Genomic DNA, 19,013 nt, shown 5'->3' with positions numbered 1-19,013 from the left:
TTGGAGGAGAATGCAAATATGGGGAGAGGAATGGTGTGGCTCTGCTGGGTGACAAGGAAGGAGGAAATCAGAATGTAGTCAGATGTTTTGATCTGTTTGAGGTGGCTTCAGTTGGAGTGAAGTGTGAGATCCAGGATAATTCAGTGTAGTGCTGACAAGTCGCTCTGAAACCTCTGGGATGAGGAGAGCAGCAGTGTGAGCTGAAATGATTACAGTGGGCTAGAAATTGTCCATCAGGAACAGGATCTCACACCCAGGGCAGATTAAGCAAGACTTCCCTGCACTTCACCACAAGCAAGATCAGGCTTTAGATTTTATTTCCTTGTAAACAGTCAGCAGCAGAACTGTGTGTAGACGTTTCTCTGCTGAGTTCTCCCCCAGCTTTTACAGAAAATCCTTATTAACTCAGTTAGAAAGCACATTTTGATGGAGGCAGGGCTCAGTTCATGCCTTTGGAGAGGGAGGAGGGGTTCCCAATGCACAGGAGAACAGTTGCTCTCATGTGAAATGAAAGGCTGGCTGTGCACTGAGAGATGCCTGTGCAGTTGGGAGCTGAAAACCCAGCCTTGTTTTCAGGCACCAGCACACACCTTTCAAGCAAGAAGCACTGCTGAGCTCCTGGGCTGGGCTCTGCCAGGAACTGAGACTTCACTTCGTTTCTAAGAGCAGTTAAGTGGAAGTGCTTTGCAAAACAGGAGCTGAAATATTCCTGTTTTCACAGAAACGCTTGTGGTGCTTCCGACTTAGCTGGTCTGTGAGTGATTATAGGATCTTTCAGCCTGACCTCTTGGCTGGATCTTGGAGTTCCACAGCCTTCCACAGTGCCCTGGGCTCCAGCTAGAAACTGGGGCTGCTTTCTGAGACCTGTACCCAGCAATGTTTTTTGTCTGCTGATGCTGCCTGTGTGAGGATGGTTTGTTTTCAGCAGTTTGTCAGGGTTGGTATGGTGTTGGTTTTTTTGCTCCAGCATTTCTTAAGTGGGCAGAGTATTTGCTTGACTTTCAGTATGTGGATGAATTAGGGAATATCAGCTATTTGTTTTCAAAGCTGGGTATGTTTTCCTGCAGCAAGGAGGGGTGACCCAGAATATTTCCTTCCCCTAGTCATGACCCTCAATCCCCAAGCTCCAGCACAGAAATAACCCAATGCTCACAGCATCACTCTTTGACCCCTGCTTAGCCCTCAGCGACCACAAACATTGTGCTCTCTGCCGAGTTAGGGATGCACAAATGGGAAAAGCTTCATGGTTTGCAGCTGGGGTTTGAAATGTTACCAACTGCTTCCTGCATGGGCAGCAGAAGCCCTCCCTTGCAAGCGTGAAGGAGACCCTGGCAGTGCTGGCCCTGGGGCAGTGGTGGAAGCCCAGCTGTTCTCCTCTAGCTGCAGCCCTGGGAATTTTTTTTTTTCATAGCAAACTAGCTCTGAATCCTAAGAAGGCTGTTTTCTGGACCTGGCTGTGCATGGAGAGCATCCAATGGGTGTTATGGCTTTTGAAAGGGAGAAGGGAAACGTTGCACCTTCTGCTCATAGTGCTTCATGTTACCCTCCTCCTAGGGCATCTTTGCTACAAACAGGAAGGGTATTTTGTGCTACTCTTTGCTTTCCTCCCTGCCTTGGCATCCTCTGCTCTGTGAATAGTAACAGTGGCTGTTTTTATAAATGAACATCCCTTCCCCCCCCCCGTGGAAGCCACAGTTCAATTGATCCTTCTCTTGCCATTTTAACTCCGTGGCTCTGAATTTCACCAGGACTGGGAGGCAGTGGATCTGTTTGTCCCCAGGTTTGGGGAGGCTGCTTTGCATGATGCTGGCAAAATACAGGAGGTTTCCTCTTCCTGCAGCCTGAATCTCAGCACAGCTCTTGGGTCCTGTGGGTGCTCCAGGGGTCACTGGGGGGTGGCTGGTTCGAACCCTCTTTCCTGACAGTGGAGCTGGTGAAACCTGCCTATCTCTAGACTTATTTCAAGCTCTGATCACAGCTGGCTCCTTCAGTCCTGCTCTCCAGTGCTTGAGCAGGGAGAGGGTGCTACAAACACACACCTGGACACAGGGACCTTACAGAAGATTTTCTTCTGTGGACACTGTCACTGTTTTCCTTCTCTTACCACTTAGGCTGAGTTTTTTTAGGCTCTGCTTTTTTTTTTTTTTTTTACTTCACTGTCACTCACCTGCCTGCTCAGATGCCTTTCATCTGCTCTTAACTCTGCTTGGTATTGTTCATTCCTGAGGGTTTCTGAGTCTCATCTCCCAGGTGCCCCATCCCACCCACAGTGCCCAGAAAACAGGGTCACAAGTGTGTGTCAGGCTTGGGTAAGGTCAGACAAAACCAGGCACAATCCTGTGGCCTCAGAGTTACTCAGGACTAGTTCTGTTTCAAACCAGTGTAGCTGGGGTAACTCCCATGCAGGGAGAAGACCTGAAACTTGTTCTCTTTGCATTGAAATGCCCATTCCCACCTGGCCAAATCCAGGCCAGGCTGTAGGCACATCCCTGCACACAACAGTTTTCCTTTTGCTTCACGTGTCCTGACAAAGCTTCAGCCTGAGGCTCTGGACACAGTTTGCAGACTTTGGTGACTGGTTTGGTTTTTTTTGCCAAGCTTTCCTCTCTGGATCTTTTTTAGGAAGAGCTTTGGGAGCAGCACAGAGACTGCCTGGCTGCAGATTTCCACCAGCTGCCTCTGAGTCTTCTCCATTCTTTTTGAACTCCTCCCAGCAAGACAGGCTACTCTCAAGCCATGCTGCCTTCACCAAATCATTTCAGTGTCTCAAATTCCCATTTATTTGATATTTTTCTGCTTTCTAATTAACTTTTCTATTAGTAACCCTCCATCAGAAGGTGTCAAGGGAATCCAGTCTAGCTTCCAACTTGAATTTCTTTCAGTTTTGTCATCTTTTATATCCTTAAGTAACAGTTGATCTGTGTGTCTTTGGAGATCAGAAGCCTTTTAAAACTTCTGTTTCACATGAGAAGGTCTGAACCTTATCAGGAAAATGAGATCATGGTGCTTTTTTGCTTGCTTTGCCCCTGCTCCCATGGACAAGCTGTATTTCCTTAGGTCTGTGTGTGCTGTGTTGCCTGGAGGTCTCAAACATCTCATTACCCAGACAGATAAGCCTGGAATTATATCACAAGAGATGTTTTGCTGGAGTTCAGCTCTTGCCCCAACCTCCTTTATTGCCATGAGAGGGCTCTTCAGGAAAAGCACTGTTTCCATCAAGGAGTTTCAAGTCCCTGAATTCTTCTTGCAATGCAGGATTTGATGCAAAATAGATCCCTGGTGCAGGAAACCCCTCCTGGGTGCACTCGGGGTTTGGCACCTGCCCACCAGGCTCTGATCCTGCCTGGGTCCCAGCAGGTCCACGAGCACAAACAGCATCAGACTGAAAAACCTCCACCATTTCTGCTCTATTTCTCCATTTCTGCTGACTTCCATGCTGCTGGAATCCCTCATAAGACCTGCCCTTGTTATTTCCTCTTCTTTCCATGATTGAGACCAGGGCTGAGTTCCTTTCCTGTACAATAATCCTGCTTCCAGTGCCCCCCAGCAGCTCTGCTTGATTTGCTGGGGGTGTCTCTTTTGCAGGGTCTCCCTTTTGCTCTCCCAGCCCAGGGGGATGTAGCTGGGGCTGGAGTGAGAGGAAGGGGATGCTGTGAGGAGCAGTCCTGGCAGGACAGGAGGTGGGAGCCTGGGAATGGGATGTTCTGAGGAGCAGTCCCAGCAGGACAGGAGGTGGGAGCCAGGGAAGGGGATGCTGCAGGAGCAGTCCTGGCAGGACAGGAGGTGGGAGCCTGGGAAGGGGATGGTGTGAGCAGTCCTGGCGCAGCACGGGGTGGGAGCGAGGGAGGGGGATGTTCTGAGGAGCAGTGCTGCAGGAGCAGTCCTGGCAGGACAGCAGGTGGCAGCCTGCTCTCTGCTTGCCGGGAGCTGCGGGATGCTGAGGGACGTGGCTCCTGGAGGCTTCTTCATCCCCCTCCCTGCCCCTAAATAGCCTCATAATGGTTTGCAGGTAGGTCTTGACCTTTGCTATCCTGGACACTTTCTTCTCAGAGTGCCACCTCTGTGTGAAGCAGCATCAGGTGGAAAGATGTGTTTTAACTTTTAAATCCCAAAACCTTTACATGGCAGTTTCTCTCTCTGTGGACCTGCTGTGTCACTGTTCAGAGGAATTAGTGTTGCCTGTTGGGGGTTTAATGATTGTAGTAAATTCCTTGCTTACATCACAGCAGTAGCAGAAGACTTTCTCCATGTGTATCTCAGTGTTAGATGTGCACAGTGCTTGTGCAAAGTGTGCAGCCCAAGCACTGCTGATATCTACTACTCTTGATATGTGGCCTGAAGAGCCTGTCCCAGAGACAGGAGCTTTACTTTCCAGTTGCTGATTCCACCTCAGGTTATAAAGACAGGAGAGACAATGAGCTCACAGCTACAGTTGTTATTTCATTGATTTCTCAGTGTAGTGCCCACACTTCTATTTCAGCAGAGATGATTTCCCCACATACATGGATGTGTATCTAGAATGGAATGATGTCACCAATGGGTTGGTTTGGAGTTCACCAAGAAGAGTGAGTCAGGAAAACTGCCAGCCTGACTTTGCTCTCATTATCCAGAGTCCTCAGTACATCTGTAATTAAGCTTTCAGTGAAGTTTGTCATTAAAGCCAGACTCAATTCCAGGAGCTTCACAAGTAATTGTTGTATTTGGCATCTTTTTAGAGGAAATCTGACTTTTCCAGGTTTTAAAGAAAGATTTCTTTCCTCACTGATGCTGAGTGCAGGTGCACAATTGCTTTGCTCTTGCAGGGGTGTCCTCACATTGAGTCTTTTTCCCTTCTTAACTCCACGGGTGCATTCACTCATGTTTTGCTCACACACATAATCCAGCATCCACCCCGTGCCTGCTCAGGTTCCTGTGAAAAACCATTTCCAGTGTTCCTCCCCATAACCCCTTCTTGGAGGCTGCTTTTGCTCCTGGCAGCAGCAGAGCCTGGTTATCTCTTTTGCTGACCTGGGACCGAGCATCTCCAGGAGACTGCTGAGCCCCTGCACTTTTGGAAACATGATCTATTTTGTCAGAGTGGCTCCCACACAGAGGAGCAGCATCCCAGAGGGGTTTGCTGGCAGCAGCAGCCCTGTGTTTCCCTCAGGTTGCAGTGGTGTTTGTGTAATCAAGCCCCCTCAGTCTGGCAGTAAGATCAGAGGACACGTGCCCTGGGGGTGATGCCAAGGAGGCAGCAGAGATGGGGAGAGAGGGTGAAGGGCCGTGCACACTTGCCTTCCCATCTGCTCCTTCCCATCTATGCATGGGGGAATAACCCAGGCAAGCAGCACTCAGCTGGCAGAGACCACGGGGGGGGACAGCACAGACCCAGCTGGGTCAAGGGCAGCACCTTGTGTGGTCAGTGTTGGAAACTTCACAAGGTCCTCAGCAAGGCTGGGGGCAGGTGACTGCAACCCCTCTCCCTTGGAGAGACCTGTCCCTTCCAGGTGAGCTGGTTCCATGGCTGGTTAAATCACCTCCCTCAACTGCCTCCTGCTTTCCAGCTTAGGAAGGCAAAGAGGAGTCTTGAACCTCACTCCTTGTAGTGACATCCTGGCTGCTCTGGGCTCGGTTGGAGTTCTGCCACAAAGCCCAGCACAGCTCCTTCAGTCCCTAGAACACTTAGGAGCAAGGAGTTTCTCCCCAGGGCTGTAGCAGACAGGGAATTCCATGCTGGAATGGCTGAGGTCAGGAATCTAAGGCCCTGGTAGTGGCTGTGGGAGATGGGAGTGTTTCACTGTGGCAAAGTCACTGTAGGGGAAACCACTTAGAAAACCAGACCTGGAGCTCTCTCAGCCTGAATCTGCTGGCAATGACATTGTCCAGCCTGAAGAAACCCCACTGGAGTCACTGCTTTAGCCTGGGTCTGGAAGGATCAGGGTCAGGTCTCTGGTGGGGGTTCCCTCTGCTCTGCTTTGAGCCCATTTCTTATGGTACTTGGGGCTGGACTTTCCAGTGGCTCAGCTGGTTTGGCTACACAAACTCTTAATCCCAGACTTGCACTTCTGGGACCCTTCATTACACCCACTCCATGATGTGCAGGAGGAGCCAGCCCTGGCCACAGCACTCCAGCTGTGTCTCCCTGGTGCTCTGTAGAGAGGAAGGATCCCCTCCCTGGAGCCTGAGAACCAGGGCTGATTATTTACTTTTCTAGAGCATGAAGAAGTTCCTCTCTCCCCTCCCAAATCCCCACGCTAGGGCTGAGAGCTGAACACCCCCTGCACATCTGCTGGACTTCACACCCAGCCTGAGCTTTCCTGCAGTTGGTTCCTGCCTGTTTCCTCCATTTTATACTGCTCTGCTCACTCTGCCCTGTTCTGCTTTGGTTTCCTGCCCCTCCCCAGCCTGCCTCACCTTCCCTCTTTTCTCTGTCTGTTGAATCCATCTTTGAACACCAGGGCCCCAACCTCGCCACCCTACTGCTCCCCCCATCCCTTTTGGCCCTTGGTGTCTCCAATGAGACTTCAGGGTTGGGTTTTTTTGTGCTTGTTTTCATTTTGGAAATGCCCACAACTGCTTCTGTGCAGCCCCCGTGTCCATCCCACTGTGTTTCTTCCCAAAGTTGTTAGTCCAGAGCTGCAGGAAACCTTTCCATGCTGCCCTACCTGGAGCAGGACCTGCCCTGCCAGACATCAGGAGGCTTTTCTCCCACACTGCTCATCCAGCACAGGGCTGGAAACAACATCCCTGATGTCAGTGTGTCTATTCTGGGCTTAGGTGGGAAGGAGCTGTAGTGTTCTCAGCAGGATGACGTGCATGAAGGAGCTCTCATCAGTCATGTTCAGGGGACAGGAGGGCACAGCTCCACAACACCAGCTGCTGCCACCACTGCCACCTTCCAGCCACTGGGGTTTGTTTTCCAGAGATAAGAGACCTGGCATCATGGAATGATTTCTGAAGTGTCTCACAGGGAGTTCTTGTACCCAAGTGGCTGCACGCTCAGCACCCAGGTATCCCAGGGGTTACCCTCTGGAAGCTTCTGCAGGGGATGGTTCCACAGCTGGACCCAAAAGGCTTGGACCCATCACATCCTTCCTCAGCCTGGTGTGACTGACCTTCCCCCAGCGTGGGGATCAGCTCTGGGTGCTGCATGGGGACAGACTGGGTCACACAGAGAGAGGGCATGGAATCACAGGCTGGTTTGGGTTGGAAAGGACCTTAAAGATCATCCAGTTCCACCCCCTGCATGGGCAGGGACACCTCCCACCAGCCCAGGCTGCTCCAAGCCCCATCCAACCTGCCCTTCAACACTGCCAGGGATGGGGCAGCCACAGCTTCCCTGGGCACCCTGGGCCAGGCTCTCACCACCCTCATGGTGAAGAATTTCTTCCTCATATCCAACCTAAATCATAATTTACAAGGAACTAACCAGTTTGATCCAAGTTTGACTTTCTCCTCCACCTGTAACATTTTGTTCTGGTGGGGCTGAACAGTCTTTTTTCTCTCTGTAGCCCCTAAAGCAGAGCACAGAGTGAGCACCTGGGACATGGTTTGGTGCCTTGAGGGCACAAGAAGATTCCACCCTCAGCAGGGCTGAACCCACTCCCCTGTTTCAGCCCCACAGACTTAAGAGCCAGGTCTGCTTTTGACAGTTGTGTTCAGATCATCTCACTCATGGTCTGACAGGGCAGACATCCCTTTCCTGAGGAGCACCTGGAACTCCTGAGGAGTCTCAGTCTCCTCCCTTCCACGTGACTGGCACCTGACCAGAAATAATGTCCTTGGTACGTGATGACCAACAACTAACCAACCCAGAGAGCAGTTCTTCTTGCTCTTCCTTCACAATGGAAAATGAAGAAGGGATTCATGTTTTTATCAGCTGAGTTGTGGTTTTGTTTGAGGTAGAGATCAGTGATCTCAGGACCTGGTTGCAAGCAAGGAACAGCTGAGTGGAGCTTCATGAGGAGCTGCTGATAAATGGAAAGATGAACCTGGACACTTGGTTTTGTCCTCATGGAGAGCAGCAGGCTCAGGGCTGGGCTCTCAGGGAGATAGTGACTGAGAGGATGAGGCAGTTCTCAGCAGCTCCAGGTGTTCCACAGTGTGTTCACTTTAGTTGCCTCAGTCCTTTTTAGTGATGGGAGGAAAACTGCCCATCCAAGAGACAGGGAAGTTTTGTTCTCAGGACTCTCTGAGAGTAATGAGAGCAGGAGAGAGGCAGCAGTATCAGGAGAAACAAGGTGACCTGCAGCCTAATGTAGTCTGAGGCTCAGGATCATAGCAGAATTCAGCTTGGAAGGGCCCTCTGGAGGTCCCTTGTCCTGCCATCTGCTTAAATCAGATGGTAGAGGAGGTTGTTCAGGGCCTTATCCAGCTGAAGTTTGAAGATCTCCAAGGATGGGGATCCCTCAGCCTCTCTGGGTCCCTCTCTCAGTGTTTTGCTATCCCACTGTGACTTTTTTTTTCTCTCACAACCCAGTGGAATTGCCCTTATTGCAACATGTGTTGGTTGCCTCTTGTCCTCTTCTCCTTGCACCTTCAAGAACAGCCTTGCTCTTTGTCCTTTGCAGCTCCCCATCATGGGATCTAGACCCTCTCTTTGCCACGTTAAACAAACTCAGCTTCAGAGAGAGCTGGTTTGTTCTCTTCTATTTCCATCCCACCAGTACCTCCAGCTCCACTTCCTCATCTTGGAGAGTCTTGGGCTGCTTTCCCTGATCTCACACAGGGCACACCAGCCCCTGCCTGACCTTCCCTGCCCAGCTGGCTCTGTTCTATTAAGCTCAGTGGTACAGAGTGTTTTGGTGTCATCCACACTGTCATCTTCCCCTGTGCTCTGAGTGATTGCACTCCTGACACTGAGAGTGCCTTCTACAAGTGTTCAGAACAAGCACAAGCCACAATGGGCTAGTAAATAATGGTCCTAGTACAGTCTCTGTGATTGAAAAATGACTCTTACCATTTTGGTGCTGCAGATACCTTTAAATGCTCATCTGATGCTTCACATGTCTTGGAGATACACACTGAGGGCTCAGTCCTGCCAACCTGATGTCTTTAGAAAATGTGTTGTCTCCATCAGGATGTACTGGGTGCTGGTACCAAACAGGCAGAGCTCATTAGCTTCCCCCATCCTCCCCAGTCAGCAAGGTGGGCAATGCAGTGGGGAGGTATTTGCCCAGAAAAGCCACCAGGATGAGTGGGTGTTGAGGGGATTCCTCAGGAGGGAACTGTGCAGTAGAATCTAGGGCAGGGACCTTAGGGCCCAGCTTCAGGTCCTTGCCCTGACACTTGTGTTTTGCTCAACCTTGGGCAAAGAGCCAACATTTCCCACGTGTCCTGTAAGTTGGTGACCAGTCTGAGGTACCTCAGGCAGGATTGCCAAAGATGCTGAGCACCCACAGATCTGTGTCCATCCAGGGGAGTTCAGCATCTTTTGGAGGCCACCAAATATCAGTTCTTCTTCTTCAGTGAGGATCAACCACAGGAGCAAACAAAAGGACTTGGGACAGGGCTAAATACTGATCTCTTACTGCTGCCACCTTATTTCCTCTCAGCCTATCTTAGCACAGGAAAATATCTGTGCTCTCATGTCCCTGCATGTGACAGCCTCTTCACTCCATGTTTATCAGTATGTGTGCAGGTATAAATATCATCTGATTGGTTATCACCTCTGTGCTCTCTCCACAAACAATAAGTAATCAGATAAGGTTAAAAATATTCTTTACAGGGTGGTTGTGAACTAATGTCATCTTCTTCTGGGGCCTCTGAGATCTTCCAAGAGTTCCTCTCATAGAGCACGTCAATGGTTCAATTCAGTGTGCACAGGGAGAGCAGCCTGTGGAGGAAATGGTTTGGAAAATGGAAGGGACTCAGGTCCCCAGCTATTTCTCATATGAAAGACCAGAAATATGGCATGTAAGGGATTCTAGTCGATGGGAGCAAGACCAGCATCATTCTCATCAATATGCAGTGAAGGAGCTTTTCTCCTCCTTGCATCTGTCTCGGTGCTCGAGGTGACACGAGGCATTTTGTCTCTGCCAAGAGGAAAGAACCTTCCAAACTCCATCATCTCTCAAATGCCACTGTCCCTTCTAATCCACACGAGCCACCCCCTTCCCTCCTTTTCCTGTGGCTCAGGAGTTTGCTTGTGGCTGCACTAAGAACATCAGGGCACTTCACACTCTCATTGTTCCACTATCTCCACATAAAAAAAGACCTCTGAGTGTCCCCTCACCCAAGAGGAAAACATTGGATGCAACTGAGCTGTGTGACCTTTGTTTTTTTGGGGAATAGCAGAGACACCTCAGGATCATTAAGGGGATCTCTCATGGACAAAAGGCTAAAGGTAGGATGATGGCTTTGTTGACATTAACCCATGAGAATTTTTTCTTCTGGACTGCTTAAAGGAGAAACCTTTTAGAAACCCACTCCCACCACTGCTGTGTGTTTGGCTTCTTGCAGAAAAAAGCAGGGTCATAGAATCATTAAGGGTGGAAGGGACCTTAAAGATCATCAATTCCAACCCCCCTGCCATGAGCAGGGAACCACCAGACCAGGTTGCACAAAACCTCACCCAACCTGGCCTTAAAAACCTCCAGGGATGGGGCATCAACAACCTCCCTGGGCAGCCCATCCCAGCTCCTCACCATCCTTAGAGTGAAGAATTTCTTCCTAATATCTAACCTAAATCTCCCCTCTCTCAGCTTAAAACCATCACCCCTTGTCCTATCACTATCTCCTCTGATGAAAAGCCCCTCCCCAGCTTTCCTGGAGCCCCTTCAGGCCCTGGAAGCTGCTCTAAGGTCTCCCTGGAGCCTTCTCTTCTCCAGGCTGAACACCCCAACTCTCCCAGCCTCCAGAGCTGCTCTAGCCCTTGGATGATCTTGGTGGCCCTTCTCTGGCCCCTCTCAACAGGTCCATATCTTTCTTGTGCTGAGGATGGCAGGAGTGTGGGGAGCAGACTCCTAATCTGATGAGATGTTAAGGAGGTTTGACTTGGGCAGGGCAGTTTTGGTGTGAAAGTTTTAAGTGGTGCCTGAGACTCAGGGCTGTGGTGTGGTAGGTGCTGAGTCCTTCTGAAGGCAGGACCTTCTGTCACAGAGAACAGCTCATCTGCACTGTCCCTGACAGCAGGGAAGGGGGAGATGGGAGATGGGGGGGGAGAACAAAACCCTGGGGTGAAGTGAATTAGTGGAAGCAGCTGAAAACCTAAACAATAGCCAGGCAAGCCTGGAAGTACACACAGCAGATGCACAAAAAGAAATGGAGCTTTTAAACTGTTTTTTTGGTGGTGGTGCTTTTTTTTTTCTCTTCTGTTTATGGTAGAAATCCAAGTCCTGGATTCACAGTGTGGAAGTGAAAATGCTGAATGTTCTTCCAGCTACTGGGTGAAAATACGGGGTGTTTTTTTTTCCTTCTTTCTCTCTCTCTGCAGGGCTCTGGCTGACATCTTAAGGCAGCAGGGACCAATCCCAATAGCACACTGTGAAAGAGAGACTATCTCGGCCATAGATACCTCCCCCAAAGAAAACACCCCAGTCAGGACAGCTTCCAAAAACCATTACACCCCAGTGCGCACCGCCAAGAGTAACCCAGGTAAGTGCTGCTTCCCTGCTCTCCTGCTTCAGCCGTGGTGGTGCCAGTGGTGTGTGAGAAGGCAGCAGAACATCACCCTTCACAGTAGTGGGTTTTGTAAGGATTAGGCTAAGAAATGACTTCCAAAGGCAATCAGAGCAGTGCAAGGATCAGGGATGGTACTTGAGTTGCGCTGAGCATCCTGGCTGTGCTCTCTGGGCATTGGAAAAAATCAGAGTCAGTCAAGTACAAAGACCAAAATGCTTGTGGGAAGTGAAGAACATGGTGTGTTTCCACCAAAACACACGTGCTGTCAAGCATGGTTGGGCTCTCTGCACACAGCAGCTGAGAAGAAAGAAATCCACATCATTGGGGCCACCTTATTCCTGCAGGTGAACTATTGGCATGTGCCAAGAGGACAGTTGGAAGGTGACCTAGAGGGTATCCCAGGAGCTTAAAGACACTGGTCCTCCAGGGGCATTGGCCTGGGAATTGGGACATGCCAGTTTGGTTTTTTCCCAGCTTCTGCTGGCTGGATGAATTTGGTCAAACCATTTGCCTGCTCTTTGCCTTGATCTCCCCAGTGGCAGGGGGTTGGCAGCCTGTTGGGTGAAGTGATTGTTCTGATTTATTTGATGCTTGGTGTTATTGATGATTGTCAAAACAATGTCTGGGTGGCTGCTGAGAGCACCTTTGTTAAGGGGCATGGGGTGGAGTGGCCATCACTTGCCATCTCTCAGCTGCAGCTGGATGTGTGTGTCTCACAGATGTGCCCTCATTCAGTCACAAGCTGTTCAGCTTCACGTGGAAGTTCCTGGGTGACATTTCCTGACCCGTGTCACCCTCAGAGGGGGTTTTGCTAATGGTCCCTGCTGCTGGGCAAGCTTCTGAAAGAAGCTCAGAGTGCTCCACAGCCTGTGGGGCTCCATGTGCCCTGCTCTTTGTGCAAAGAGCCCAGCAGCCAGGGCAGGGACTGGTCGCTGTTGCCTTGTTCTGGTGACTGTTAGAAGGATTTTGCTGGAATGTGCATCACTCTGTGAAGAAAGGAGCAGGTGACTGTGTTCTCTGGAAGCCTCCCCTGCTGCTGGGAACAAAATAATTTCCCTGAGAACCAAGAAAGATTTCTTTGCTCTCCAATTTTCACTCAGAGGCCAGTGAACCCTGTAATTTTATATGCCAGAGAGTTATAACAGTGAAATCAAAAGTTGGGCTGGAGAATGATGCTTGAGGTGAGTTGTCTGGAAGAAGAAGGTGCTTTTGCATATCTAGGGCTTGAAAATGGCTCTTGGGAGGTTATTGAGGTTCTGTCCCAGGATAGAAACACAAGAAATAATGGTTTATGGCCATCAGAGAATAACATGAGCCTTCTGATGAGATTGAATCCCTTTCTGAAGAGACCTTGTCTCTTCCCAGTGGCTCCCCTTGGTCATGCATGAATCCTGCACAAAGATGCAGAAGAAATTCCTTGCTTGCAGCAGAGGAAACCAGCTGAAAGTCTGAATTAAGAGTCTTTTTTAGGCACTGTCAAGCCTGAAAAAAGGCAAACGTTAAGGTTTGAGAGGGGAACTGCTAATGGCAGTGTTGTCCTCTGGTGTCTGGTGTAGGTGATGACTCTGATGGGCATTTTTAAGACTTAGCACTGCATTATTGGAGGCACACAAGGATGCAAAGACCAGAGCTCAGGTATTGGGATTGAGGTGCTAGTACAAATGGTCTCACTACAAAGTGGCAGCACCTGATAAGGGATCTGCTTGGTCCTTGCTGGGGACCACAAAAATGATCCAAATGCTGGAGCAGCTCTGCTCTGGAGACAGGCTGAGGGAGTTGGGGTGTTCAGCCTGGAGAAGAGAAGGCTCCAGGGAGACCTTAGAGCAGCCTTTCAATATTGAAAGGAGACCTGTGAGAAAAATGAGGACAGACTTTTTATCAGGGCCTGCAGCAATAGGACAAGGTTTGAAGGTTTTCAGATGAAAAAGGGGAGATATTAAGAATATTAAGGTATTAAGAATAAATTTTGTACAATGAGGGTGGTGAGAGCCTGGCCCAGGTTGCCCAGGGAAGCTGTGGCTGCCCCATCCCTGGCAGTGTTGAAGGGCAGGTTGGATGGGGCTTGGAGCAGCCTGGGCTGGTGGGAGGTGTCCCTGCCCATGCAGGGGGTGGGACTGGATGATCTTTAAGGTCCCACTAAAAGAAGAGATTCACAAACCCAGCTCCAAAGGAGAGGGACTTCACTTCCAGCACAACCTTCCACAGCCACTGGCAGCTGTAGGGGGATGGATCACTCCTGCCTTGGGGCAGCCACTTGGACTGAGTGTCACACCAAGCCCTTGCCAAGGCTGGGAAGGGAAAACTTGCTTTTGTAGTTTGCCCAAAAGAACTTGTTCCTGGCTCAGTTGGGTCTGTTATTAACACATCCTCATGTATCACATGAGACAGAAAGCTGATCCCTTACAGAAGATGATGAGCTCGTAGAACAGCGACACAGTTGCTGGTTTTTCTCTGCTGTTTCATTTGCAGAAGAGGGACAATCCTCCATTGTCACCACTCCCTGGTACTCAGCTGGTCTTCAGATCATTGCAGTCGTCAGGAAATTGTAGAAGAGAATGCTAAAATCTTTTGGATTGGGGGAGGGGGGAAGTAAATATTGGAAGGCAAGAATGGGTTATAGCAGGTTCAAGTGGAATAAAGCTGGTAAGTCCCAGGGTGGGCGTTGAAGAGGGGTCACCTCCAATGCTTGCTTTTTGGGGAGGAAGAAATAAAAAGAGGGGAAGGGGTGGGAAATAGAGTCAGTGGGATGTAGTAGCAGGATGCAGGCAACAGCACTGCTCACTGATGCTGCATATTGGCTTGAGGAGACCCCAGCTGCAGGGTTTTGCAGAGGGATCTGGAGAGCGTTGGGGCTGCTGCCTGTGGTTTGTGTCAGGACTCCAGAGGATGAGGTGGAGCAACCAGAACAGGCAATAGTTGTTACACGGAGTCTGAGAATGACTTTTGTATTTGTTTTACTTGGAACTTTTGTTTCCAAACTTACAAGCAAAGGGTGCCTTTAAGTCTTGCTAAATAAACCATCTCTTCGTTTTCCATCCCGCTTGGTTGGTGTCAGTGAACGTGGTGGTGGTGGGTGACAGTGACAAACTGAGGTGGTCTGTGCCTGGGGCAGTGGAGTCCAAGCCAAGCAGGGTGTGCAGGTGCTGCTGGGGACATGGCTGTGGCACGGAGCTTGCTGGGTGGTGCCTGGTGCTCCCCAGGGCAGGTATGGAGAGGTGTTCAGCTCCCACATGGCAGTGGATTCCCCTCCTGGAGGCACCTGGGCAGCCCTCAAATGGTCACAGCAGGAGATGGCAGGATGGGAAGGTACAACTCCCTCTGGTAGCCCACCAAGCTGTGGGCACTGTCTCCAGCCATGGTAGGTGCCTACCAGACCATGACCAGCAATGTGCCCCTGTGGCCAAGAAGGCCAATGGATCCTGGGGGGCATTAGAAAGGGGGTGGTTAGTAGGGCAAGGGAGGTTCTCCTCCCCCTCTGTTCTGCCTTGGTGAGGCCACATCTGGAATGTTGTGTCCAGTTCTGGGCCCCTCAGTTCCAGAAGGACAGGGAACTGCTTGGGAGAGTCCAGGGCAGAGCCACAGAGATGCTGAAGGGTCATTTAGCAGCCAAGAGTCCCTAGATGTCACCTACTTAGGCATGAGGCAGGAAGGTAGAATCTGTGCCTGGACTGATGGCACTTGTGACAACCTCCAGGCTCAGAGGCTGCAGGAACAAAACCACGGGTCTTTTTTTTTTTTTTTTTTTTTGTACTTTCTGGAGAAAAGACACTGTCCTAGTTTTATGTTTTTTGACCTCTTAATCCTCAGAATGTCAAACTGCCTCCCCAACAGAAGAAGCTGGTCTGAAACCAGCTCCAGATGTGCCAGGGAAGAGCTCACCCCGGGGGTAAAATGAGACAATTTTCCAGTGTGAACAATCTTCTGTGCTAGGGACAGGGCTGCCTGCAGGTGTGAAGAGCAGCTTATTGACAGGATTACCACTTGGAATGCAGCCCTCAGCACAGGCAGCACTCTTGACGAGCCTGATAGATCTGGGGAAGGCTTTTTAATAAGCCATTTGAGTCAGGATGTTCCCGAGATGAACGTATCCCCAGTGCTGCTTTCAGCAGTGCCTTCCACCCAGAGGCAGGTCCTCAGCTCCTTCCGAACGTGAACACAGAAAGCAGGACAGGCCTTTCATCCTGATGGAAATTGTAGCTCAAATCTGGAGCCAAATGCAGGCAGAGTAGCACGGGGGGTGCAGAGGAGGGGAGGTCACTGCCCTTGGCCCTGCTGTCCCTGGGTCAGCACCAGCTCTGCCCCTTTGCTGCAGACCCCAGGCTCCTCAGCTTCGCTCCCGCTGGACGAGCCTCCTCCTCCTCCTTCCTTCTCCCTTTCTCCTCTCTCCTATCCCCCAGCTCTTCAGCTGCTCTCTGCTTCAGTTTGCCTCCTTTATTCATTCACTGAATCCTCTGGCTTCTCCCCCAAACCCCCAGCAACTCTGGGAATTAACTGACTCAGGGTGGCAATGGATGCGGAAGGCGCCGGAATTCCCGCTGCTTCACGCTTTGCCTTCTCGGTTACAGCTGTTCAGGGGAATACAAAGCAGGTGTAAAACGATCCCCCAGTCCCCACAGTAGCATTTTACAGCCAGTGTGCTCTGCTGTGAGAAACTAGTTAAGGTGCAGGCGGGTGAAGAACCACTTGGGAAACACTCAGAGTTTCAGGAAAGCAGGGGTTGGTTTTTTCCCTCCTGTTGCCATTCACTGGCATTTAAGAGGGAAGAAGCAGGACCAGCTTTGAAACCTCTAGGATCTGAGGAAGATCAGGTGATTCAATGCCACACCATCTGCTTTTCCCTCCCAGCACATCCTGTTGTTTGCTAAGCCCCAGTGCTTCCCACAGTTTTCCCTCCCAGGAAAATCCCAGATGAGTTGATGCGTTTCCAGCCACCAGGAAATGTCAGGTTTTTCTGTGTCAGAACATTTCAGGGGGAAGGGTTGATCAGGGTCCTGGCATCCAAACCAGCACTGCCAAAAGGGAGGATAGCTCCAGCAGACTGGGGAGAGGTGGGTGCTGCTGGAATTGGTGCAGGGTAGCTGAGTTTGGACACAGCTGCTGTCTTTGGTGTGGAAGAGGCAGGTTCCTCACTGCTGGAGGACCTGGCCTGGCCTGTCCAGTGTTAGACATCAGAGCTGGTCACTCACCCACAGCCCCATCAGAGCAGCTGATGCCCTTTCAGGTGGTGACATTGTCAGTCTCCACTTTACAGATGGGGAAATGGAGCACAGAGAGGTTAAGGGCCTTACTTTGAAAGGTACTTGGGTGACCATCTTCCCATAGAATAAATGCCTAAAGCCTGGTAAATAACTGTCCCTGAGTAACTGATGCACTTTGGCCTGGTACTGAGGAGCAGTTTTGCCCTGGGACCACTTTCCCTTCAGGCTGGCACTGCAGGGTGTCCTTCAGTCCTTCTCTGCATGCACAGGACCCAGCATCCCAGCATCCCAGCAGCATCCCAGGGACACAGACCTGATGCCTTCAATCCTGTATCCTGAGAGTGAGCAAGAGCTTTTACACTTGCATTGGAAAGGAAAGACTTTGTCCCAAAGTATTTATAGTACAAGAAACACAGGAGAAGGAAGAGCTTGGCAAGTCAGGTGAATGAGCTACAGTGCAATGAGTTTCATTACCCCAATTCCAACAGATCTTTTTAACTGTTAAATATTTCTTTGCTTATCCTTTCTTAATCTTTTTTGCTTTGGATGTTCTCCTTCCCTCTTTTGCTGCTGCCAGAGATAAGGACCTTGTGCTGTGAGGCAATGGTTTTTAAACTGAAAGAGGGGAGATTTAAACTAGACATTAGGGAGAAATTGTTTCCAATGAGGGTGGTGAGACACTGGCCCAGGTTGCCCAGTGAGAAGATAGAAGCCCCGTTACTGGAAACATTTCAGATCAGGTTGGATGGGGCTCTGAGCAACCTGGTCCAGTGCAAGTGTCCCTGCTTGCTGCAGGGGGTTGGACTAGATGGCCTTGTAAGGTCCCCCCCAGCTGGAGCTCCTCTGTGATTCTGAGATTCCATCCTGAGCAGGGTCCAACACGTGCTGCCCATCCTGACTGCCAGGTCCCTGCTGCTCTGCTGAGCCCCACAGCCTCCTCCTTCCCTCGCCAAGACTGGGGCTGCACCTCCTTCTGCTCCCAGCTATTGATTTATTCTGGGCTCCTGAGTGTTCTACTGAGCTGTAAAGTTTTAGGGTAATGTGTGAAAAAGAACCTTTGGGAAAACTCTGCCCCACTAACAAGACACATGAGGCAACAAAATCTCCCCCCTGCAAATATATTTCCCAGTGCACTTACTGGAGAGTAAAAAGCAGCCACATTCCCAACAGTTCCTTGTGTCTCACGTCCAGGTTTCTCCCCTTACTGATGTCAGAGATTCATGCATCAAAGCAGCTTTTTCCTGAAAAGAAAAGGAAAGAAAAAGTCTGACTGTTGTGGGTAAAACAATGAGTAGGTGGAGTGAGTGTGTGAGTGTGAGTGTGAGTGTGTACCCAGGGGTATGAGCAGTGCCTTGGTACCCAGGTGAGGCACATGGCCATGGCAGAGCCAGGGAATAAATATCAAGTGGCAGCTAAAAGTGTTTTGGTGGGGTTGATCATTCACTCACCAGAGAGCAGCCCCAGAGCCACCAGGGCAGGCACAGCAGAGCTTCTCACCCACAGGCCAATCTAGAAACTGTGGGTTGCTATGGGAACAGCATTATTTATTTTTTTAAAAAGGGAGACTAATGCAAGTTGTGAGCAGGAGAGAGGATGAAGCGTGGAGATGTACTTTGAAACAAAGCCTCACAGGGAAGCTCAACCTGCTGGAAACAATCCAAGCCAACACATGGAGGAGGTGGAGGCTTCTCTGGCTCGGTGGGGAGGGGGGGGGGGGGGGGGGGTTGGGGAAGAGGCATTAATGTGGGAAAAGTCTGGGGGTCTAACACAGGTATGTCAGCAGGCAGGGACCTGCAGGTTGTAGGGGATGGGGTGGCTGTGGGGATGTGCTGGGTGATGCTGTGGGTGGCTCCGTGTGGCAGTGGCAGCTCCCAGGGCTCCTGGCACACCCAGAAATGGGCTTTGGGTTCTGTGACAGTCGCTGGGTTTAGGAGCTGATCCTGGGGCTAGTGGGGTTGTGGGGTCCTGGGAGTGGGACTGATGGAAGCAGGAGGGCCACTGGCCAGAGGCACAGAGATGCTGGAGGGAGGGGAACATCTCCCTGCTGAGGAAAGGCTGAGGGAGCTGGGTCTGTTGGGCTTGGAGAAGAGGAGACTGAGGGGCCACCTCATCCATGGGCACAAATCTGTTCAGGGCAGTGTCAGGAGGAGGGAGCCAGGCTTTGTGCAGTGATGTCCAGTGACAGGACAAGGGGCAGTGGGTGCAAACTGGAGC

At 50.6% G+C, this 19,013-nt stretch overlaps 1 protein-coding gene across 1 annotated transcript in view; it reads left to right on the top strand.

Moving 5' to 3' along the window:
• The first annotated feature begins 11,297 nt into the window (after positions 1-11,297).
• The window catches only part of SHISA6 (shisa family member 6), a 207,929-nt gene continuing 200,213 nt past the window's right edge, over positions 11,298-19,013 (top strand). The window contains exon 1 of the mRNA XM_010008254.1: positions 11,298-11,574. Within this exon, the coding sequence (XP_010006556.1) occupies positions 11,298-11,574 (277 nt within the window). The remainder of the gene's footprint in view (positions 11,575-19,013) is intronic.

This window comes from Chaetura pelagica, unplaced genomic scaffold (assembly GCF_000747805.2).
Source record: "Chaetura pelagica isolate M959 unplaced genomic scaffold, ChaPel_1.0 scaffold471, whole genome shotgun sequence".
Taxonomy (NCBI): Eukaryota; Metazoa; Chordata; class Aves; order Apodiformes; family Apodidae; genus Chaetura; species Chaetura pelagica.
The sequence above is the reverse complement of the archived record's forward strand: the minus strand, read 5'-3'. Positions and strand labels throughout refer to the sequence as shown.